Source organism: Chaetodon trifascialis, chromosome 3 (assembly GCF_039877785.1).
Source record: "Chaetodon trifascialis isolate fChaTrf1 chromosome 3, fChaTrf1.hap1, whole genome shotgun sequence".
Classification (NCBI taxonomy): domain Eukaryota; kingdom Metazoa; phylum Chordata; class Actinopteri; order Chaetodontiformes; family Chaetodontidae; genus Chaetodon; species Chaetodon trifascialis.
The window spans coordinates 12,460,628-12,484,976 of record NC_092058.1 but is presented as its reverse complement, the minus strand read 5'-3'; the positions used below and the strand labels follow the sequence as shown (position 1 = coordinate 12,484,976).

Below are 24,349 nucleotides of genomic sequence, written 5' to 3'. Positions count from 1 at the left end.
GGTCTGCCAGACGAGACCGCGATCCAGCAGTAATGCACTGCGATGTGTCAGCCTGGGCCTCGCTGCGGTGCTGGCAGCTGCAGCCAGTGGACTCACAGCTCATCTGCAGTGTGAACCGTGGGGGCAGGACACAGTCATGTTGAAATTAAAAGTGTATTCTTTCTCTCAGCTACTGATGTGTTTCACTTGGGATGATTTGGGATTGACTCTTTGTATGCAAAATAGGCAGTTACTTATTTAGCACCTCTCCAGAGCCAAAGTCACAAATTGTTCTGCAATGAATAAATACAGGAAAACACGTCGGGTCAAATCAGTTCACCCCAAAAGATTTTTTTTTACTTTATTTCCCAAGGTTTTGAGACTTCATTGCCTTCAAAGGCATAGTTTGACTTTGGCTTTCTTGCCAAGAATTAGATGAGATTAATCCTGTTCTCATATTTGTGCAGTCAATATGATGCCACAGCTACCAGTTAGCTTAGCTCAACATAATGACTGGACACAGGCGGAAACAGCTAGCCTGACAGAGTCTACCTACAGTACCAGCACCTCTAAAGCTGAGTAATTAACCTCTTATATCTCACTTGTTTAATCCATACAAACAGTCTTAAGGACATTAGGTGGCAGACAGACTACTTCTTGGAGCCCTGCCATCACCGTGAGGTTGCCAACATACTAGTGAAGACCTGCGAGAAGTCCCTACATCCAGCCAAGAAATGGTCGGGCACGAAAGATATGTACGTACGTAACACTGCGATGTTTTTCTCCTGCCTTCAATGCTAAGCTAAGCTAACTGGCTGCTGGGCCAGTTCGCTGCTCAGCTGTGGGATGTCACTAAAAGCTCTGGAAAAAACAAGAAAGTGGAACTTAACACTTTTACATATTTATACAATTAAATAATATGTTGTTGGTGGTTTATTTTGCAGTAAAAAACTCAACTTCAAGTCTTTCCACTACTCTTGATAGCAGCTTTCAACTGAGGTACTTTTTTCCCTCAGTGTTCACAGTGAGATTTTGAGTAATGAGGACGCAGTTTCTGGAAAGACACATTACGATTTAATTTTTTTTATGTTTTTTCAAAGCTTTGACCACTAGAGACAAAATTACACTCATCTCTATTGTATTCTGGAATGCATAAATTGCAGAGACAGATACTTCGCTTCAAAACGTCTGCGAATAAAACAAAGAAAATCAGCATGTCTGAACACCACATGGGTTAAAAAGAAAAATATCTCATTTTGTTATGTGGGTGAAGTGACTCTTTAAACTGCTTTTTAAAGAAGATCGCCACAACTTGTGTCTAAAGGGAAGTTGCAGACTTCGCTGGCCACAAAATGCCTACAGTCACCTTTCAATTTTACACCCAGACAACCTTGGTTTAAACCAGAGACAGGGCATAAACAGAGCAAAAACAAACACAAGTTTAACACCGATTCAGTGGAATCTTCTACAGACTAAAGGCTTGACGTCACCTTACTACACTGAACCTTCTGCTGCTGTGTTTGTATCAGTGTGACCTTTGAACGAAGTCTAAATATGCACAGAATTTCATTACCTAAGCAGGCAGGGGCAATCAATGCTGTGACCTCCATAGTGAATAAATCATTGACACTGATGATACCCCCTCCCGCCGATTTCCAACTAAACTCCACCCTTCCTGTTGGTGAGGGATTCATAGTAATAAGTTCAGAGAATGAAGCGTCACTTCTTAAGTATATCACTATGTTGGAGTGTGAGCCACAAGGGGAAATTCCTTTCTGCTCTCAAGTGCAGCTGCAAGGAAAAAGAGCCGAAGGTGTCATTTTTTTAGCAGTTGGTGTTTCTGGATGTGGTGGATAAAGCTCAGTGTGAGTCATGAAGCGGGGTCATTTTTTCTGAGAAGGATATCCTCTTTGACATGAGCTCTTTCATCTGCCATCTCAAACTCTCATCAGAGCAGCCTCTGCTTATCTCCCTCCCTTACTAACTTTATAAGGAACTTCCTGTGAGTGGTGACATCACAACGTGGCACACAAGCAGGGAGGGGAGGGCGGAGGGGGCGCTGAAGTGGGAGGAGAGACAGTTTGGACGTGAAGCCTATTTATCCCACTGAATGTGTCCGTTTGGTGGAACATGGAAAGAGTTTTAATGGCAGATTCAGAGGTGTAAAGCAGGAAAACACACAAACACGTGCTTTCCTGAGCTGGATTTGGTTATTTTTCATCTCTCTCACTTTTGAAAATGTACATTCATTGCTATAGGCGAGTATTTCCTGCACCGTCCATCACATCAAACCTGTAAATCAGTTTAAGTCCAAGCTCTGATGCTCATATCATTCATGTGAACTGTAAATCTCACCTCACCTCCGCTGGTCACAACAGGGGAATCCCAAAAATGTGACTGGAATTATAAAGGCGGATTAGCAAAAGCCTGGTCCATGCAGGGGCCAAATATGTTGTGATAAGCCTTTTAGGTTCAGGGGTCCCCATGCCTGAGCTGTAAAGTATTTACGAACTCAGGCACAAGAACACTCTGTTCTCTCTCCACACACACCTCTGCTTTCTGCCACTATTGATTCAACACAAGAGATGTTTGTAGCCTTTGTGTCACTGTGTTTGGTTAGTGTGCATGTCACTGCTGGGTTTGTTTAGCCCAGGTTGGTGAGGTGACACCACTTAAGGCCTAAGTAGGCTAAGTGATGGAAAACGGAGGGTGTGAGGGATTGCACGTCGAAAATGATACATTTATAACTCTGAACTGAAACAAAGGGAAATCTATGTATATTAATCCTGTAGCGTAGGTTTCCTATTTGCACTGTTTTCAAGCGAACATTATGTCAGGTAAAAAGAGAACAGGTCCAGCTAAAAGAAAATGGTGATCTGATAAGCAGGAAGCTAAGCAATCTGGGCTCCGTTCAGTTAGCAGCAGAATACTGTGCAGATAAGAGCGTTTCTCTGCCTGCTGTCTGTGTTGTCTACCCCAGAGCCATCCCTGTTACAGCCTCTGTCTCCCTGCAGATCTGTGCAGTTTACTTTTGACTGCAGCCAGTGTGCTTGTTCTTCGTGAGACCACACAGGAGACACATTTGAAATATAAAATAGGTCATAACATGCACAGTTTTGAAAGGCTGAACACATAGGATGAGGTTTCACTTTACAGTTAGTTCTTAAACTGCTGCAAACAAGACTATACATTTAAGAATAAACATCACTGTATCAACCAATCTCCTTGAGCTGTGCTTTAATTTATGCACAGAGCAGCTGCAGGTCTAATTGCTGAGGTGTTTACTGTATCCTGCATGTCCCCCATCCCACTGGAACAGTAGATCAGCTGACTCTGTATCCTTGTGTTCACACCTGCTCCGTCCTCTAAGCTTAAAAGCAGAGACAAATGAGGCTCTGCAGACTTTGATCACATCAAGTGAACTTGTGCTTAAATTAGCCCCGTGTGTGTGTATGTTCAAGGGTGATTTCTGCAATCCGTGCGCGCTCAGCCTGTCGTGTTGCACGTACGCTGCAGAGAGCTGCGCGCACAGGAAGACTGCGCCTTTAAGGGCAAGTGTGCGAGGCGGAGCCAGCGCGTCTCTCGTGTGGTGGAGCGTATAAGACACCGCTCACTACAACACAAGCCTTATCTCAAAGTGTCACATCGCTGCAGGAGCGTCACCAGTATGCTGGCGTCCCGCTCCTGATGCAATCAAAATCAGAAGATTACAGACTCAAACCGAACCCCCCTCCCCAAAAGAAACCGAGGAGCTATATTTGACCAAAGAGGAGTCTAGGAGTCAGTCCGCGGAGGAGAGCAGCGAAGTTATTTAGGTGAGTCCAGAAAGTGGTTTGATATGTGTTGTGTAGGCTGCTGGAAGAACCCATGTCTTGCCTTGTTTTGTATGTGGGTGCCAGCACGGCAGACACCGCTGAATGATGCAGCTTCACGTCCTATTGTCATCATCTCCATGCTTTATAGCTTCTTCTTATTATATCCTGACGCACAGGGGAAGTCATCCGGAGGAGCAAGTTGCCTTTTAGCTTAAATCAGGAGGATTAAAAGACTTCTGACTAACTTAAACGAGGAATTTGGAACGCATTTGTCAACTTTTCCAAAGTGTATATGTTTGTCTTTTATGACAAGAGTTCTGGATCCCTTGCATAACTTTTGTCCAATTGCAACCTATAACCCAGTTTCCTTGAATTAGCCACGATATCTACTTGTATCTTTTCATCTTAGACAAAAAGGAAATAACAAATCATTCTGCATCATCATTACCTGGCCTCGCCAGATAGCTGACTTGTGTGTTGTGGTGTGAGTCACCTGCCTGCTAGAGGGCTTTTAACCATTATTATCTCAATCCGGTAAAGTGAGGGGGTGTGCGCGCTGTTTGCTTGCCGCACAGGTAGAGCGAGTATGGTTGCTCGGAAACTGCTGCAGGGGTGTCATGAGCGGGGTGTGACCTCCTTCTTTCAAGGTCTGTGTGTGACTACTACAGTTCTGAATCAAAGGCGAACTATCTGCTGGTGTTTCACATCACTGGCAGCCCCAGCAGACCTCCTCTTCTCCGGCACCCATGGGCCCTGTGTTATCGTCACACTCACACTGGGCCTGACCACCCATTGTGGGAAGAGGCTTGACCATAAAAAGCTCCCATTCTCTGCTCAAAGTATCTGAATTAAGTGACTTAAAAAATTCCTCCTTAAGCAGGTTAATGCTCTGCATGACTACGCATCATTTGTTTAATCCTGTTGCCTGTAAATGCTCCTATGGTTAACTGCCAGGATGAACCGTCTTTGCACCTGTTGCAAGAGGAAGCACAAGCCCCTGGGGGTTCATTATCGGGGATCATGTTGCTTCCCATCCCCGCCGAACCGAATCGACGGCCCTGGGCAGGGGGATTGCATGCCTTGTTGGGCAGTTTGGCTCAGGCTGATGCCCCAGGCTTCCTGTTGTTTTAGAGCTTTGTTTCTCACCAGCTGTCAGGCTAGCACATAAATATGGCTCACAGGAGAGCCGGAACGAGGGGGCCGTGTTCTTCTCAGTCATCACTCCTACATTATAAGGAGGACAGCGTGTCTGTGGCTATGCACACACCTCATTTACGGTCTCCAGAAGACATGACCACCAACGCTATGGATGCACCTGTTTTCATACATTCTGAAGAACAGGGTTAATGGTTGAGACTTCTGAGAGAGCACTGAAGTCATTAGGAGATTTGCTGCAAAAATGCACGGCTGGTGTCACAGTGAAGTCAGATATTGTGCACAGCAAAGACATCTATAGTTACCCACGATGCACTTGCCTGAAAACATAAAGGCTCCTCATACTTTAATGCAGCATGTAGTGACTTTTTAAACTTATTTCACCAGACATACTGAGCAGGTTAGGAGGGGGGGTCAGATTTTGCTTGCAGTGTATTGCTAACCCCAGAAATATGAATATGCTGCAGCTTTTCCTGGCCTCTGAATATTGTATTCATTGTTTACTCAGCCCTGACACATAGTTGACATGACACGAACATTCAGGTCATTTGACGTGAAGAGTTCTTGCAACATCAGGTATATCTCTGGTAACAGGAGGAGCCCCTTCCTCTGCTGTTCAGGACCAGCGAGATTGCAGCACCGGAGTGTAGCACAGTCAAGTTTTAAAATAAACTGTAAACTAGAAGTCTGAAAGTTGGTCAGAGAGTGAGACCTAAGACTGCTATTTTGAATTTAGACTCTGCCTAAAGGTGAAATGTACAGATCACTCAGTGAATATTTAAAAACTTAAGCTGATGAAAGGTAACAAATGTATGTGTTTATCAATCAAAGCATTTCAGGTGTACTGCCACATAAGTGAAACCTTTCATTGCTCTCAATGCTTACGCTTTATAAAACTCAATTTTCTAATTAGGCGAGAAAAGATGGTTTGTATGTTTGGTTTGATATCACATAAGTAATGTCTCCACTTCCCCATTACTTCATGCCAGTTGTCAAATAAAGTTGACTGTTCATGCTTTTTTGTCTGTCTTCTGCTTTTATGCATCATGAATGACAGAGTGCTTTGTTGTCATGGCGTGTTGGGACACAAGTGTCCTAAAATCTTGTCAAGCTGAGCTTTTGTCATTCCTCTGTCATAGAGGATTGTTGTCTCGTCTTCTTAGAGGCGAAAAAAAAAAAAAAAAAATCACAGCACAAGGCCATAACTAAATATTTGGCTTGGTGGGCAGCAGAAAGGGGAAGATTTTATGGTATTTGCTCCTTCTAATATCAGGATTGTCTTTCTTTCTTGGCTTCACCGGAGGATGTTGGCTTTCCTTTTAGAGAGTATTTTTCAATGTGCTGCCACATATTCTGTTTCTCTTCATCTGCTTTTGCTTTCAAGCTCCTTTCACTCTCATTCATGGCTGTGTCTTGGTTGTGTAACAGGTACACCAGAGGCAGGGGCAGCCATCCGGGTGATCTGAGTGTTTCCTGGCTTTGATGCGACCCGAGTGTGCCTGGAGCATGTCCACAGTGGGCCTGACTGCCCAGGAGATCTCTTTTCCCATAGAAGACCCCTTCCTGAGGGGCAGCTACTGTCACGGCATGGCTGGATCCAAACCCTCTTGGAACTATCGCCATGAGCCGGACAAGTGAGTATTGTCAGGACTAGCAGTGCATTTTTTAAAGAAGGGGACAGTTTTTCAAATCTGCATGACATGCTGAAGTTTTATGATTCAGATCAGTATGAGATTTGGATTATGTTGAAATGGAATATGCCTTATTTAAACTGGCACTAATCGCACTTTTTTTTTTTTTAACAGCTTCTACTTCAGCATGGACACTGCACACACAGATCATGGCTCTCGTTCCCAGCAAAAGGGGCCACCTCCACCAAGTCATGAAAGTAAGTGCATGATCTGTCATCTGTGCAGTGCCAGTCATCTGGAATACACAAATACTGCAATGCGCGTGTTGTGCCCTCAAATCATCTGTTGCATATTGGATATAGTAAGTGGTTTTCCAGAAATATAAAGAAAGCTAGTCCTTTATTTACAGGCTACAATATGTTTTACTAGGACCTGGTGTTTGCTGTTAACCAGCCTTACTCATTGAATACCGTTTCGTTTAAGTGATGCTAATTTTTACATTTTTCCTCTCTGTCAGGACATAAACACAGTCCCAGCTCACAAAGATTGCCACCAAAGAAATCCCGGCCCTCCCATCTCTCCCTGTCTTGTAGTGCTGAACCATCCACCCCAAGTCCTGCTGATGACGACCAGGTGGTCCCCTCATTCCAGAGGCTCTCGGTGTACGAGTGCAGCAGTCCACCACAGACACCAGGCAGATGCTCAAAGCCCCTGCCCCCCATCCCTCCACAAACAGACATCTCCCCTGAGCAGGCTATGGACAATGAGGTAGAATTTTTCACAAGTTCAGACGACAGCTGCTGCCTGGTGTCTGATCAGTGTCCCAAATCGTCCCCTTTTCGATATGGAGTCCCAAGTCGAAGGAGCTTCAGGGACTGCGGGCAGATTAACTATGCTTACTATGATGGTCCATTAGGACCGCAAAGCCCGAGGCAGCCCCAACAGCAGCATCAGGCAATTCCTCCACAGGAAGTGCGGGAGCAGTATGAGCAGCAGCGACAGGAACCACCTGAGCCAGTGGTCTGTCAGAGACAGCAGGACAAAGCTCAGAGGAGGCTGCGGCGCTCACACTCCGGCCCAGCTGGATCCTTTAACAAACCCTCGCTGCTGCGCCTCACATGCCACAAACGCCACACCCACAGTATGGATAAGCCCGAGGTGCCACCTCCTATCCCTCCACGAACAGTCAAGACAGGAGACTACCGCCGCTGGTCAGCAGAGGTCTCGTCAGGGGCTTACAGCGATGAGGACAAACCACCCAAGGTACCCCCAAGGGAACCTTTGTCCAGAGGCAGCTCCCGCACCCCCAGCCCCAAGAGCCTCCCAACATACATTAATGGGGTGATGCCCCCAACCCAAAGCTTCGCACCGGACCCTAAGTACGTAAGCTTTCGGGGTTTACAGAGACAGAACAGTGAGGGCTCACCCTGTATCCTTCCGGTTATGGAGAAAGGCAAGAAGGCCAGCACTACACATTACTATCTCCTGCCTCAGCGGCCTGCTTTTGTGGACTCACCTTGTGTAGAGAAGTTTCTTCGGGTCATGGACAGCCCTGCAGTTCGCAATACAGATGCATCAGACTCAGACTGGGACTGCCACACCAGGAGGAAAGCACATGTGGATTTAGTTTGAAAAGTTTTATTGAAAGTAGCAGAGGATTCGACTGTACATGAGCAAAAACCCCTTGAAAAAATGATGAAACTGGACGCTAACAACCCTCAAACTGCTGCTTTTATTATTATGTTTTTAACCCCTTATGTATTCTGAACACACAGGGTATGTGCGCACTGTATTCAGTTACTGGTAATGTTGGAGTACCTATCACCACAAAGATACTTTATGTAAAAACTGTATCTCTGACCATAGATTGTGAGCAAAATTCAACATCGTAGATCTTATTTTTGATATGATTTTTATTTCATGACATTCAAAATTGTGCTGTTTTTGCTAATGACGTGGTACAGTCAGAAGGTACAAGCGGGCCTTGAACCTCATGTGCTCAATGTTTTCTCTGGAAGTTTGAGGATGTTTTGTGAGATACATCAGTGCTGCTTTTGTATCTCACAGGGGACAAAAGGTCAGTAGTGTAACCGTGTATCACTTAATATATGAAGTCTAAATACAACAAATACAGTACAACAAATTTTTAACAAAAATGAAGGATGCTCGTACACAAATCACTATTCTGTTTGCTGTTATGTATCAACATTGATATGGTTTCCCTGCCTTGATGAAGTTTCAGTCTTACTCAGGCCACTATATCTGTGTAAATTTGTGTTTCCCACATGGCACATTGTCATGGTACATTACGTACTAGGAGGTGGGTACATTACTGGTAGCTATGCATGTTTCCATTGGAATGTCTAGTGCAGCTTTTATGGTGTTAGTTGTCTGTTGATGAGTGCGTCTTTGTGTATGTATGTATGTGCATGGACGGGTTTGTGCACACGTGCATGTGAACGGCAGTTGGAAAAGTGTTCTGGTGATAAAATTACTTTCTACACGTGGTAGAAAATTGTCAACCATACTTGTTACTGTGCTCTGCTTGTTTGCAGTGCCTGCTTTTGAGTACGGCCCTCTAAAAAGTGCACACATTTGACAGCTTTCTTTCAGTGTCCAGGCCTGTTTTGTTGCACTGAAATTGGCCTGTTAAATATTAAGTGAATGTATGCTATTCTTACTGAAAATTCCATCAAACAGTTGGAGAAGCTTATTTTTGGTCAAGCTGTGAGTTATTGCTTGGAACTAATTTGCCTCAAGTACTACCTCCCTTTGATATTAATCCTATATTTCACATACTCCCCACTAATAAAAGCAAAATCTGAAATTATAATCTGGAAAAGATGAAGTAATCAACTCCATTTGTGACCTGACACAAACTTTTACTTTAATTCAGTTACACCTCAGTTCAGGGTAACACAGAGTCACTTCTAACCGGATATCCTTAAATAGAGATTTTAGATCACGCAGGTCTCAGATCACAGAGATGTTGGGCTAACCTGTTAATACAGACGCATTACAAAGACAGTGCAGGGTTTACCTACCTGACACAGACTTTCCTGTTCTGCTCATGCATTCCTGCCTTACATGATTGCAGTGGGTGTGGTCTGAGAGACTTTGGCTGCTGGCAGCCTTGAAAATATATGAATTTTATTGTTGTAGATTATTCAAGAAGCGTCAGGATGATATGTTAAATGTAGCACACATATTGAAGTAACCCCTGCTCTTGAACACAGTGTTCAGTTTGGGAAACAGATAACTGCTAAGGTCAAACAGTCATTGAAAGATACTTTCTCCTCTCCCTTCTGCTCACAAAATCTTGCCAACACAATGTTGCTTTTGACTTTAATGTCTGAAAAATGTTTACATCATACACTGATACTATTTAATCTTAAGGTATTCACATGTCTTATTAGAGATAATAAAACTGAATGAAGACTAGTTTATCAAGAAATAATTTCTCTGCTGTGGTGAAGACATGCACTGGGAGAGTACAGTATGCTGTGTACAGTATTTAACAATTCCATTTGTTGTTATGAATAGTTGATAAGTATATAGTCTTTGAAAAGAAAGCAAAATAAAATGACTTATTTATGATCCTGCTTCTTTCTGTGTCGTGAATCTGTCAAGACTAAAGTCTCAACTCAGCTGTTTGGCCTGTTTTATCACCCACACACCCTCATGCTGTGCCTTATTGTGACTGGCCTCTATCCAGAGAGAGAAGAGTGACTTACAATGGTCGATTGACAGGTGTACAGTATATTGCCTTCCTCTTCCTGGTTATAACACGGTCTCCTCCTGCATGACTACATAGATGCTCCGTGGCAGCCAGCTCTGCGCCCACAGGTTCTTAAGCATTAACAATGTTGCAAGTGTTTTACTCTTGACTTGAGTCCATGTGGAATGGAGCCGAAGCCACAGTGAGCCACACGGTGCGTGTAGGTTTGCTGTGCTGATAGAAATTGTTTTTGCATTACCCTTTTCAAACAAAAGGCGGTGGTTTGAACTCTCTAAGGCCACCTGCAAACCCTTTCACCTGCTTCACTTTTAGGTGAGCTGCTAGGCGACAGCATGGGTGGTGACTATAGCAACTAAAGACAGGGTACTCATTTCAAATATCTGTCGGGGAAGAAATCACATGGCAGATGAATTAACAAGGCGCGTGGTTTGAGATTAGCCTCTGAAAAAAAAAAAAAAAGCTATTGCACTGATGTGGTACTAAAAGGCATTGTTGTGCTCTAAGCCAGAGCTCAGACATATAACTTGCTCAGATCCCACTTTCACAACTTTCATGACATTTGATGTGATTTGTGAAACTTTCTTATCAAACTTGGCCAAAGCTCAAGGGATTATTAAGATTCTCTGTGAAATTCAGTCACTTTGTGTCCCAAACTGTTTCTGTCCTCTATCTTTGGCACAATTACACATAAACCTTTATGTTTCCTGACTAAACTTTAGTCCTAATCTTACATTTGGGTGCTAGCCCTTACTTGGGTTCAGATCAGGCACTGAAAATGTGGGACTTCCAGTTTTAGTGCCTCAACTACATCACAAATATTTTTTTAGTCCTTGGCTAACAGACTTGAATTAATGATAAGACTTATTACATTAATTATGATTACTACCTCATTAATTGCTATGGCAACAGATTACAGTTGATTAGTCTGCAGTTGCTGAGTGGAAGAGAGCTGTATTCTGTGTCTGGCTCACAACACATGTCTGCAGCGCTGCAAAGATCTACACTGTACGAAGAAAACAAGAATCACTTCTACAGATGAACTATCAAATGACATCGAATTCTGCCATAAAGTTAGGAAGAACATGGCTTTTATTCACACACACAACAAAAAAGTAAGTTATTAATTGGTCAAATGTAAATTTTGTCTTCAATACTAATGTCCTGTGAAATGGCTCTGGAGGCAAATTTAAAACAATGGTTTACCACCTTTAACAGACAAAGTATCTTCCTCTGCACATGAGATTAGATTTCTTTTATTATTTTGTTCTGAAATACTCAGCAGGATAATCTTCTTGTTTTAAAATAGTTAGTACCAAATCTTATGTCTAATTTGTATATAAAACATATATATGTATGCACGTATTCTTAACAGTGAATCCAAAGTTACTATTCTTCAACCGATTTCTGAAGTTACGCCTGCTCATATCCGTTACAGATAAATATCCTTTGGTTAAGCATGAAAAAGAACATCAGAGGCAAGAGAAGTTTATTTGTGAGATTTTTCTGGATATTCTGATTTATTTCCTAAAATAACATGTAGCTAGACTAGAAACTCTGCTAATTAATTCCAATGTGTGCACCAACTCTTTGTTTTGGTGTAAGTTTTCTTATCATTTGCCGTGAGGGGTGGACTGAGTTGTCAATATTTAACTTAGACCGAAGTGCTGCTGGTTAAATTTTACTCAGGTCACCTACTTGTAAAGAAAATACAGTACAGCAAGTGAAGGTAAAGGAATTGGTCACACGTGTGTTTTCTGAGTCAGGAAGTAGGGGGACACAAGCAGCCATCAATGGTTCTGATGAAAAGACATCAATGAACTGTGTATTGCTGTTGTGGGCGAGCAGCAGGGATGTGCACTAACATTTTGAGGTACAGTGCTCCCAGTAAAAAGCCATCTCACTGATGCCAGAATCACATGTATTAAGATTAACAGCAGTAATATTGTACTGTTACACTGCTGATAAAGCTACCTGATTCTGACAGTCTACAGTCTCAACTCTACAACAGGACAGAATGGTCACTGCTGAGCTTGATTAAACAGTGAAGCATTTTCAGATGACTCTCATTCGCTTTAAAGATCACAACAATTTGTATGAAACTGCTGCAGTCTCTGTGCCTCTCTTCACATATTGCAAAGGCAAAACATGATTAAAATGAGCATGTGTACGCCATCTAGTGACAGTATATTGTACTGCCTTTGAGAGGTCTCAATGAGAACCCTCTTAGGCATTGGAGAAATAACCAACATGGTTTACACTGACGGACACAAATACAGAGACCCCAGATGCTAACTTAATAAAACAACACAGACATCGTAGCATATTGCATGGCTCCTGCAGTGGATTGCATAAACTTAAACAGATATTTGTACCCTCATGCGTTCAAATGCTGTCAATGCCATCAATTATAGTATGCTACTATGGCTATGGCAAGTGCACATTGCAGGTGCTGCAGGCAAGACATCTCAAAATTAACATGCTCCAAAGCCCATGTCAGCTATGATAAAAGTCACCTACACCACCTTAAAAACATTTCTATTTTATTTTATCCCTTGTGCAGGTCTATTCCTGGTTCTGAGTGCATTCAGTTTGGTGTTTTGGGAGAGATAGGTGTGGGGGTTGTGTTTCCTGTGCCTCCTTTTTTGGCACAGTCTGGGCGTAGCTCTCCAGGTGGCTGGGAGCTGGCTCCTACTCAGCTGAGACTCATCATAATCAGCATAGTATAAAGACTGGACTGCTGAAGACTCATTGCCAGATTGTTACTGCTGCTCGGTGGTATTGCTGGCCAGTTACCACACACCAGAGTGTTAGTTTCTCCAGTGTCCCATTGTCTATATCTGATTAATGAGTTCACCTGCATTGATCTCCAGCCCCAGCGCCCCTGCAACCACGCAGCCTAGCCTCTTGCCTCCACCTGCCCTAAGCCTCCAACCCTCTACTGCTCCTTTTGAAACTGCAGCCCATCTCTTTACCTCATGCCTCACCTGTTCTCCCCTGGACTTCCCAGCTACAAGTTACCTCTCACATTCAATAAATCCCTATTCACCATCATCCCGTCTGTGTGTCTGCTACTGAGTCTAATTCCTATTTGAAGCATAACATTCAGAGCATTTCCTACAGTTGAAATGATTTTGTGCACTCTTAGTAAATGCAGATGTACAATGCTCGTAGCAAAAGCCACCAAGTCAAAAATGTCCTCATCTTGTATGATGAAGACAGCAGTGGTGAAGCAACCCCTGAGTTTTAACCTTCTCAGTAGTGCAGGGGATTATTTCTCATTGACAATAAACAAAATTAAAGCATAATGTTCAAAATGAGGTTTAAAAATATGGAAGAAAAAGGCCATAAAAACAAATGACTATAGTGTTATGTGAATTAAACAACACTGGAGTCTGAATTACGTGCTCATTTTTATAAGATAAAAGTGACAACAGTTAATTAAAATTGATACAAATAAAATCATAAATATTACAACAACAAATTACTAGTACATTATTCATGTACATTTAGTAGCTCGAACTGATCTGTAATTTTCTTAAGAGTCAGCATGGAAAATATAATTGAAACTAAATCTGCCAGTCTGTGTCCTTCATCAAGGGCTGATATTCAAAACTTCAGGACGGTTTGTTGTGACCTGGAAATACACAGGACACAATAATATATCACATGTTAATATCAATATTTCTTACATTTATCTGTCCTTGCTCTCAAGAAGACTTCCATACATTCTGTATGTAATACCACAATAATAAACAAGAATACCTGCAATTGGGTGTCAATATTTTGCAGATGCGGCCTGAGACCCTCTGATGTGTATGTGCCTGCAATTCCCAAGTTGTGATCTCCTAGGGAAATAAAATTAAAATGTTGAAACTGCAAATGTTACAATCCAAGCTGAGGAATGTTTTAAAGAAATTTTACAATTGACAAAAACAAACAAACAGAAACAGACCAGGACAGACCTGTATCAGAGAAGTCAAAGAAATCTTCCTCAAACGCAGACAGTCTTCTATTGTGGGAGTTTCTAATTTTCCTAAAACAGATAGATGGTTTCATTAGTGTCACATGACAATGTTTATAACTCTATGATTATAGGCAAAATTTGTTGACCATTGACATATGACTATATAGAAAGACACCTTTTCAGTATCATAACCTACCAAATACTCATATGTCTCTTTTTCAAAATGACAGCAGCAATGACAATGATAATTATGAGCAGGAGTGCTCCTGCCAGTGATCCAAACAGAGCCCCGTAGAAACCCGGACCATAACGGAAGAGGTCACACTGCGGGCCATAAAACTGTTCCAGGCTAGACTGGAAGCAACTGGGTTGAAGGGCCATGAGAGTGAATTATGTTAGTACAATCAATAGTACAAGCAAGCATATTAAACATACTTAAGCTCCTTGTAATTAAATAAATAATAATAAAAAAAGAAAAAGATGTCTTCGCTTACCTGCAGGTAGGCCCTTTGTAAATGTTATTGTAACATTCCCCATGCTGGTGACAGTAATCAGGGATTTTTTTGCAAGGTCCAACACACTGCCATTGACCATTACTAATCTCAGCAGTGTAATTGGCAAACCGAGAGCAGTTAACAAACGATTTCAGTCCTGTGATATCTGAATGATAAAAAAAAGTGACATATTTTTCATTTTGTGCAACGACCATAGTAAAAATATAGAAATACTGACAAATTTTGAGTGAAGAAATACAGACAGTGCAAAGTAGCAGTAAGTAACATATGCATGTTTAAAACTGACATAGAGTACACTCACTTTTAATTTCAGGGGACTGGAAGGTGAGTCCATTTAACTGCACACTTGCATTAAAGGCCTGAGAAATCTTATTGAGTTTGCTTGTGTTATTTAAGATATCGGTCAACACTCCATCAAGTTGAGTGTTGATAAACTGGATTTGAGTTCCATTGTTTGCATAGGTGTACTCCGCCACACTCTCTGCAACAACACTTCCTGGTCTACAGTAAAAAAAAATAAAAAAGATTTGACCAAAATAAATCAGCTTGTATTTTATCAAAAAGAAATGAAAATTATTTCATCAATAAAATTGAATGAAAACCTACGTTAACTTGATGACTTGTACTTTTTTATAGCTTTGTGGATCTGCTTCTTTGCATAGGGTATCAAGCTGGAACATAGGACAGATATTATAAAATGGTTATGGCAATATATTCACATCAGTTATTGGCTGGTAAATAATTATTAAACAATATGTTATACATGACTAAATGCTCTGACACTGGATCACATATTGAGTAATAATCATAGGCCATGGAACAATGAAAAAACTGATCTACCTCCTGTTCCAATGTCTTGATGAATTCTAATGATTCAGGTGAGCTTAAATCTTTAAAAGCTGCCTGAAAAGTGATCTGGATTTCCAAAGTAATATTTGCTTTTCGAGTTGGTATTGCTCCGGTGTCTGCAAAAAATAATGAGACTTTTATATTGACATTTCAATAACATAAAAGACACTAAAAAGCCCTGACATTGCATGAAAAATATTAACAGTGAATACAATATTTTGAAAAAATATGTTTGAAGTTAAAAAGCTCACCAATTTGAGGAGAGGTGTCATTCACTCCAAATACACATACATCTCCAAAGACAAACTCTTGGCAGATGCAGTGACACCGCCCAAGTGTTGTGTTGAATGTACAGGTGCCAGCACACCCTGGACAGTCGTTATTGCTACACTGTGAAGTTGTGGATGGGGTTGTCACAGTGATGGTGGCATTTGAAACAGGAATAATGACAGATGTTGACTGACTGACTATTGGAAGTGTGTTCATGGTGATGATTTCTGCTGAAGTTGAAGTCCTTGAAGTTGGTGTAGTTGGGGAAGATGTTTGTGGACTGCTACTTGATTTTTCATTTGTTGTTGCTTGACTTGTGGGTGCAGCAATAGGCTGTGTCAAAGGCGTCATGTTGGAGGAGACTGTAGAGGGTGTGCGGATTATGATTGTAGTAGTTGAGCTTGGGTTGACAGTAGATGTAAGTGTAAAAGATGGTTTCACCATATTAGTTGTGATTGTGGAGATGACAGTTGATCTAACAGTCTGTGTTGCATGCTTTGAAGTCATGGTCAATGATGTGGAGAACTTAGTTGGTGGATGTGAGACTAAGGATACAGTTGATGGAGGTGTAAATGTATTGGTTGATGTAGAGAGAGGCGGGTTGGTGGTCAAAAGAGTGGGAACTGGAGGGATTGCAGAAGTTACACTTGATGTTCCCCGACTACTGATTGGAGTTGTGGTTGTCCCAATCGACATTGTTGTTTGAACACTGACAGCAGATGCTGATGCATTTGAATTGGTAGATACTATAGGGCCAGTTAAGGTGACTGCTGAATTTGACACTGATGATACACCTGTTGCTGAAGGTGTCACTGGTGATGTTGAGGTAGTCACTGAAAAGCTGGGAGAGGATGCAGTTATTTCTTGGCTGGTTAATGGAAGTTGAGTTTTGCCAGAAGTTATTGGTGTGATTTCAGTTTTGTGTTCAGCAGATGTTTGACTGAAATGAGTAGTTATTGGAGGGAATGTAGAGGGTGAACCAGATGGAACTTTGGTGGTTGTGGAGGAATTGACAATTGTTGTGGAATGATCACTGCTGGAAGTTCCTGTAGCTCCAATTGTTGTCAGTGTAGACTTTGACACCGTTGACTTGGTTTGTCCAGTTGGTGTCACCGTTGTAGCAGGTGTAGATTGTGGCTCTGTGGGTGACAAATTTATTGTAGTGGATATTTCTTGGCTGGTTAATGGAAGCTCAGTGCTGCTGGGACTCATTGGTGTGGTTTCAGTTTTGTGTTCAGCAGATGTTTGACTGAAATGAGTAGTTATTGGAGGGAATGTAGAGGGTGAACCAGATGGGACCTCTGTGTTTGCGGAGGAATTGACAATTGTTGTGGAATGATCACTGCTAGAAGTTCCTGTAGCTCCAATTGTTGTCAGTGTAGACTTTGACACCATTGACTTGGTTTGTCCAGTTGGTGTCACTGTTGTAGCAGGTGTAGATTGTGGCTCTGTGGGTGACGAATTTATTGTAGTGGATATTTCTTGGTTGGTTAATGGAGACTCAGTGCTGCTAGGACTCATTAGTGTGGTTTCAGTTTTGTGTTCAGGAGATGTCTCAGTAATAGACGTAGTTACTGAAGGGAATGTAGAGGGGGAACTGGTTGAAACGTCTGTATTTGTGGAGGAATTGACCGTTGCTGTGGAATGATCACTGCTGGAAGTTCCTGTAGCTCCATTTGTGTTAAGTGTTGACGTTGACGCTGTTGACTCTGGCTGTCCAGTAGGTGTCAGTGTTGTAGCAGATGTAGATTGTGGCTCTGTGGGTGACAAATTTATTGTAGTGGATATTTCTTGGCTGGTTAATGGAAGCTCAGTGCTGCTGGGACTTGTTGGTGTGGTTTCAATTTTTTGTTCAGGAGATGTCTCAGTAATAGATGAAGTTACTGAAGGGAATGTAAAGAGGGAAATGGTGGAAATCTCAGGATTTGTGGATGAATTGACAATTGTTGTGGAATGATCACTGCTGGAAGTTCTTGTAGCTCCATTCGTGGTGGGTATTGAGGTTGAAGCTGCTGACTCTGTTATTCCAGGAGGCATCACTGTTGTGGCAGATGTTGATTGTGGCTCTGTGGGTGACAAATTTATTGTAGTGGATATTTCTTGGCTGGTTAATGGAAGCTCAGTGCTGCTAGGACTTCTTGGTGTGGTTTCAGTTTTGTGTTCAGCAGATGTTTGACTGAAATGAGTAGTTATTGGAGGGAATGTAGAGGGTGAACCAGATGGGACCTCTGTGTTTGCGGAGGAATTGACAATTGTTGTGGAATGATCACTGCTGGAAGTTCCTGTAGCTCCATTTGTGGTAAGTGTTGACATTAACACTGTTGACTCAGTTTGTCCAGTAGGTGTCACTGTTGTGGCAGATGTAGATTGTGGCTCTGTGGGTGACGAATTTAATGTTGTAGATATTTCTTGGTTGGTTAATGGAGACTCAGTGCTGCTAGGACTCATTAGTGTGGTTTCAGTTTTGTGGTCAGCAGATGTCTCAGTAATAGACGTAGTTACTGAAGGGAATGTAGAGGGGGAACTGGTTGAAACGTCCGTATTTGTGGAGGAATTGACCGTTGCTGTGGAATGATCACTGCTGGAAGTTCCTGCAGCTCCATTTGTGATGGGTGCTGAGGTTGAAAGCATTGACTCACTTATTTCAGTCGGTGTCACTGTTGTAGCAGATGTAGATTGTGGCTCTGTGGGTGACAAATTTATTGTAGTGGATATTTCTTGGTTGGTTAATGGATGCTCAGTGATGCTGGGACTCGTTAGTGTGGTTTCAGTTTGGTGGTCAGCAGATGTTTGACTGAAATGAGTAGTTATTGGAGGGAATGTAGAGGGTGAACCAGATGGGACCTCTGCGTTTGCGGAGGAATTGACAATTGTTGTGGAATGATCACTGCTGGAAGTTCCTGTAGCTCCAATTGTGGTAAGTGTTGACATTAACACTGTTGACTCAGTTTGTCCAGTTGGTGTCACTGTTGTGGCAGATGTAGTTTGTGGCTCTGTGGGTGACAAATTTATTGTAGTGGATATTTCTTGGCTGGTTAATGGAAGCTCAGTGCTGCTAGGACTTCTTGGTGAGGTTTCAGTTTTGTGTTCAGCAGATGTTTGACTGAAATGAGTAGTTATTGGAGGGAATGTAGAGGGTGAACCAGATGGGACCTCTGTGTTTGCGGAGGAATTGACAATTGTTGTGGAATGATCACTGCTGGAAGTTCCTGTAGCTCCATTTGTGGTAAGTGTTGACATTAACACTGTTGACTCAGTTTGTCCAGTTGGTGTCACTGTTGTGGCAGATGTAGTTTGTGGCTCTGTGGGTGACAAATTTATTGTAGTGGATATTTCTTGGCTGGTTAATGGAAGCTCAGTGCTGCTAGGACTTCTTGGTGAGGTTTCAGTTTTGTGTTCAGCAGATGTTTGACTGAAATGAGTAGTTATTGGAGGGAATGTAGAGGGTGAACCAGATGGGACCTCTGTGTTTGCGGAGGAATTGACAATTGTTGTGGAATGATCACTGCTGGAAGTTCCTGTAGCTCCATTTGTGGTAAGTGTTGACATTAACACTGTTGACTCAGTTTGTCCAGTAGGTGTCACTGTTGTGGCAGATGTAGTTTGTGGCTCTGTGGGTGACGAATTTAATGTTGTAGATATTTCTTGGTTGGTTAATGGAGACTCAGTGCTGCTAGGACTCATTAGTGTGGATTCAGTGTTGTGTTCAGGAGATGTCTCAGTAATAGACGTAGTTACTGAAGGGAATGTAGAGGGGGAACTGGTTGAAACGTCCGTATTTGTGGAGGAATTGACCGTTGCTGTGGAATGATCACTGCTGGAAGTTCCTGTAGCTCCATTTGTGTTAAGTGTTGACGTTGACGCTGTTGACTCTGGCTGTCCAGTAGGTGTCAGTGTTGTAGCAGATGTAGATTGTGGCTCTGTGGGTGACAAATTTATTGTAGTGGATATTTCTTGGCTGGTTAATGGAAGCTCAGTGCTGCTGGGACTTGTTGGTGTGGTTTCAATTTTTTGTTCAGGAGATGTCTCAGTAATAGATGAAGTTACTGAAGGGAATGTAAAGAGGGAAATGGTGGAAATCTCAGGATTTGTGGATGAATTGACAATTGTTGTGGAATGATCACTGCTGGAAGTTCTTGTAGCTCCATTCGTGGTGGGTATTGAGGTTGAAACTGCTGACTCTGTTATTCCAGGAGGCATCACTGTTGTGGCAGATGTTGATTGTGGCTCTGTGGGTGACAAATTTATTGTAGTGGATATTTCTTGGCTGGTTAATGGAAGCTCAGTGCTGCTAGGACTTCTTGGTGTGGTTTCAGTTTTGTGTTCAGCAGATGTTTGACTGAAATGAGTAGTTATTGGAGGGAATGTAGAGGGTGAACCAGATGGGACCTCTGTATTTGCGGAGGAATTGACAATTGTTGTGGAATGATCACTGCTGGAAGTTCCTGTAGCTCCATTTGTGGTAAGTGTTGACATTAACACTGTTGACTCAGTTTGTCCAGTAGGTGTCACTGTTGTGGCAGATGTAGATTGTGGCTCTGTGGGTGACGAATTTAATGTTGTAGATATTTCTTGGTTGGTTAATGGAAGCTCAGTGCTGCTAGGACTCATTAGTGTGGTTTCAGTTTGGTGTTCAGGAGATGTCTCAGTAATAGACGTAGTTACTGAAGGGAATGTAGAGGGGGAACTGGTTGAAACATCCGTATTTGTGGAGGAATTGACCGTTGCTGTGGAATGATCACTGCTGGAAGTTCCTGTAGCTCCATTTGTGTTAAGTGTTGACGTTGACGCTGTTGACTCTGGCTGTCCAGTAGGTGTCAGTGTTGTAGCAGATGTAGATTGTGGCTCTGTGGGTGACAAATTTATTGTAGTGGATATTTCTTGGCTGGTTAATGGAAGCTCAGTGCTGCTGGGACTTGTTGGTGTGGTTTCAATATTTTGTTCAGGAGATGTCTCAGTAATAGATGAAGTTACTGAAGGGAATGTAAAGAGGGAAATGGTGGAAATCTCAGGATTTGTGGATGAATTGACAATTGTTGTGGAATGATCACTGCTGGAAGTTCTTGTAGCTCCATTCGTGGTGGGTATTGAGGTTGAAACTGCTGACTCTGTTATTCCAGGAGGCATCACTGTTGTGGCAGATGTTGATTGTGGCTCTGTGGGTGACAAATTTATTGTAGTGGATATTTCTTGGCTGGTTAATGGAAGCTCAGTGCTGCTAGGACTTCTTGGTGTGGTTTCAGTTTTGTGTTCAGCAGATGTTTGACTGAAATGAGTAGTTATTGGAGGGAATGTAGAGGGTGAACCAGATGGGACCTCTGTGTTTGTGGAGGAACTGACAATTGTTGTGGAATGATCACTGCTGGAAGTTCCTGTAGCTCCAATTGTTGTCAGTGTAGACTTTGACACCATTGACTTGGTTTGTCCAGTTGGTGTCACTGTTGTAGCAGGTGTAGATTGTGGCTCTGTGGGTGACAAATTTATTGTAGTGGATATTTCTTGGCTGGTTAATGGAAGCTCAGTGCTGCTGGGACTCGTAAGTGTGGTTTCAGTTTTGTGTTCAGCAGATGTTTGACTGAAATGAGTAGTTATTGGAGGGAATGTAGAGGGTGAACCAGATGGAACCTCAGTGTTTGTGGAGGAATTGACAATTGTTGTGGAATGGTCACTGCTGGAAGTTCCTGTAGCTCCAATTGTTGTCAGTGTAGACTTTGACACCATTGACTTGGTTTGTCCAGTTGGTGTCACTGTTGTAGCAGGTGTAGATTGTGGCTCTGTGGGTGACAAATTTATTGTAGTGGATATTTCTTGGCTGGTTAATGGAAGCTCAGTGCTGCTAGGACTTCTTGGTGTGGTTTCAGTTTTGTGTTCAGCAGATGTTTGACTGAAATGAGTAGTTATTGGAGGGAATGTAGAGGGTGAACCAGATGGGACCTCTGTGTTTGCAGAGGAATTGACAATTGTTGTGGAATGATCACTGCTGAAAGTTCCTGTAGCTCCATTTGTGGTAAGTGTTGACATTAACACTGTTGACTCAGTTTGTCCAGTAGGTGTCACTGTTGTGGCAGATGTAGATTGTGGCTCTGTGGGTGACGAATTTAATGTTGTAGATATTTCTTGGTTGGTTAATGGAGACTCAGTGCTGCTAGGACTCATTAGTGTGGTTTCAGTTTTGTGGTCAGCAGATGTCTCAGTAATAGACGTAGTTACTGAAGGGAATGTAGAGGGGGAACTGGTTGAAACGTCCGTATTTGTGGAGGAATTGACCGTTGCTGTGGAATGATCACTGCTGGAAGTTCCTGCAGCTCCATTTGTGATGGGTGCTGAGGTTGAAAGCATTGACTCACTTATTTCAGTCGGTGTCACTGTTGTAGCAGATGTAGATTGTGGCTCTGTGGGTGACAAATTTATTGTAGTGGATGTTTCTTGGTTGGTTAATGGATGCTCAGTGATGCTGGGACTCGTTAGTGTGGTTTCAGTTTTGTGTTCAGCAGATGTCTCAGTAATAGACGTAGTTTTTGGAGGGAATGCAGAGGGGGAACTGGTTGACATCTCAGTATTTGTGGAGGAATTGACAGATGTTGTGGAATGATCACTGCTGGAAGTTCCTGCAGCTCCATTTGTGATGGGTGCTGAGGTTGAAAGCATTGACTCACTTATTTCAGTCGGTGTCACTGTTGTAGCAGATGTAGATTGTGGCTCTGTGGGTGACAAATTTATTGTAGTGGATGTTTCTTGGCTGGTTAATGGAAGCTCAGTGCTGCTGGGACTTGTTGGTGTGGTTTCAATTTTTTGTTCAGGAGATGTCTCAGTAATAGATGAAGTTACTGAAGGGAATGTAAAGAGGGAAATGGTGGAAATCTCAGGATTTGTGGATGAATTGACAATTGTTGTGGAATGATCACTGCTGGAAGTTCTTGTAGCTCCATTCGTGGTGGGTATTGAGGTTGAAACTGCTGACTCTGTTATTCCAGGAGGCATCACTGTTGTGGCAGATGTTGATTGTGGCTCTGTGGGTGACAAATTTATTGTAGTGGATATTTCTTGGCTGGTTAATGGAAGCTCAGTGCTGCTAGGACTTCTTGGTGTGGTTTCAGTTTTGTGTTCAGCAGATGTTTGACTGAAATGAGTAGTTATTGGAGGGAATGTAGAGGGTGAACCAGATGGGACCTCTGTATTTGCGGAGGAATTGACAATTGTTGTGGAATGATCACTGCTGGAAGTTCCTGTAGCTCCATTTGTGGTAAGTGTTGACATTAACACTGTTGACTCAGTTTGTCCAGTAGGTGTCACTGTTGTGGCAGATGTAGATTGTGGCTCTGTGGGTGACGAATTTAATGTTGTAGATATTTCTTGGTTGGTTAATGGAAGCTCAGTGCTGCTAGGACTCATTAGTGTGGTTTCAGTTTGGTGTTCAGGAGATGTCTCAGTAATAGACGTAGTTACTGAAGGGAATGTAGAGGGGGAACTGGTTGAAACATCCGTATTTGTGGAGGAATTGACCGTTGCTGTGGAATGATCACTGCTGGAAGTTCCTGTAGCTCCATTTGTGTTAAGTGTTGACGTTGACGCTGTTGACTCTGGCTGTCCAGTAGGTGTCAGTGTTGTAGCAGATGTAGATTGTGGCTCTGTGGGTGACAAATTTATTGTAGTGGATATTTCTTGGCTGGTTAATGGAAGCTCAGTGCTGCTGGGACTTGTTGGTGTGGTTTCAATATTTTGTTCAGGAGATGTCTCAGTAATAGATGAAGTTACTGAAGGGAATGTAAAGAGGGAAATGGTGGAAATCTCAGGATTTGTGGATGAATTGACAATTGTTGTGGAATGATCACTGCTGGAAGTTCTTGTAGCTCCATTCGTGGTGGGTATTGAGGTTGAAACTGCTGACTCTGTTATTCCAGGAGGCATCACTGTTGTGGCAGATGTTGATTGTGGCTCTGTGGGTGACAAATTTATTGTAGTGGATATTTCTTGGCTGGTTAATGGAAGCTCAGTGCTGCTAGGACTTCTTGGTGTGGTTTCAGTTTTGTGTTCAGCAGATGTTTGACTGAAATGAGTAGTTATTGGAGGGAATGTAGAGGGTGAACCAGATGGGACCTCTGTGTTTGTGGAGGAACTGACAATTGTTGTGGAATGATCACTGCTGGAAGTTCCTGTAGCTCCAATTGTTGTCAGTGTAGACTTTGACACCATTGACTTGGTTTGTCCAGTTGGTGTCACTGTTGTAGCAGGTGTAGATTGTGGCTCTGTGGGTGACAAATTTATTGTAGTGGATATTTCTTGGCTGGTTAATGGAAGCTCAGTGCTGCTGGGACTCGTAAGTGTGGTTTCAGTTTTGTGTTCAGCAGATGTTTGACTGAAATGAGTAGTTATTGGAGGGAATGTAGAGGGTGAACCAGATGGAACCTCAGTGTTTGTGGAGGAATTGACAA

General features: G+C 42.5%; 3 protein-coding genes across 3 annotated transcripts; 1 reads left to right on the top strand and 2 right to left on the bottom strand.

The window, feature by feature from the left end:
* Positions 1–3,608: 3,608 nt before the first annotated feature.
* On the top strand, positions 3,609–10,177 carry errfi1a (ERBB receptor feedback inhibitor 1a). The gene is made up of 4 exons (XM_070959830.1): positions 3,609–3,794; positions 6,378–6,583; positions 6,755–6,837; positions 7,098–10,177. The coding sequence occupies exons 2-4, from the start codon at positions 6,432–6,434 to the stop codon at positions 8,210–8,212; spliced, it is 1,350 nt and encodes a 449-aa protein (XP_070815931.1). The 5' UTR covers positions 3,609–3,794; positions 6,378–6,431; the 3' UTR covers positions 8,213–10,177.
* A 3,734-nt stretch (positions 10,178–13,911) lies between these two features.
* Positions 13,912–16,133, bottom strand: LOC139327683 (uncharacterized). The gene is made up of 9 exons (XM_070957583.1): positions 15,899–16,133; positions 15,639–15,763; positions 15,405–15,469; positions 15,100–15,299; positions 14,778–14,943; positions 14,480–14,647; positions 14,282–14,352; positions 14,082–14,164; positions 13,912–13,953 (listed from the first exon to the last, which is right to left on the bottom strand). Exons 1-9 carry the CDS (start codon positions 16,131–16,133, stop codon positions 13,912–13,914), a joined length of 1,155 nt encoding a protein of 384 aa, XP_070813684.1.
* Positions 16,134–16,264: 131 nt separating this feature from the next.
* LOC139352141 (uncharacterized) lies at positions 16,265–22,898 on the bottom strand. Its single transcript, XM_070957571.1, has 5 exons — positions 22,265–22,898; positions 19,370–19,528; positions 18,134–18,265; positions 16,632–16,729; positions 16,265–16,279 (listed from the first exon to the last, which is right to left on the bottom strand). The coding sequence occupies exons 1-5, from the start codon at positions 22,896–22,898 to the stop codon at positions 16,265–16,267; spliced, it is 1,038 nt and encodes a 345-aa protein (XP_070813672.1).
* Positions 22,899–24,349: the final 1,451 nt, after the last annotated feature.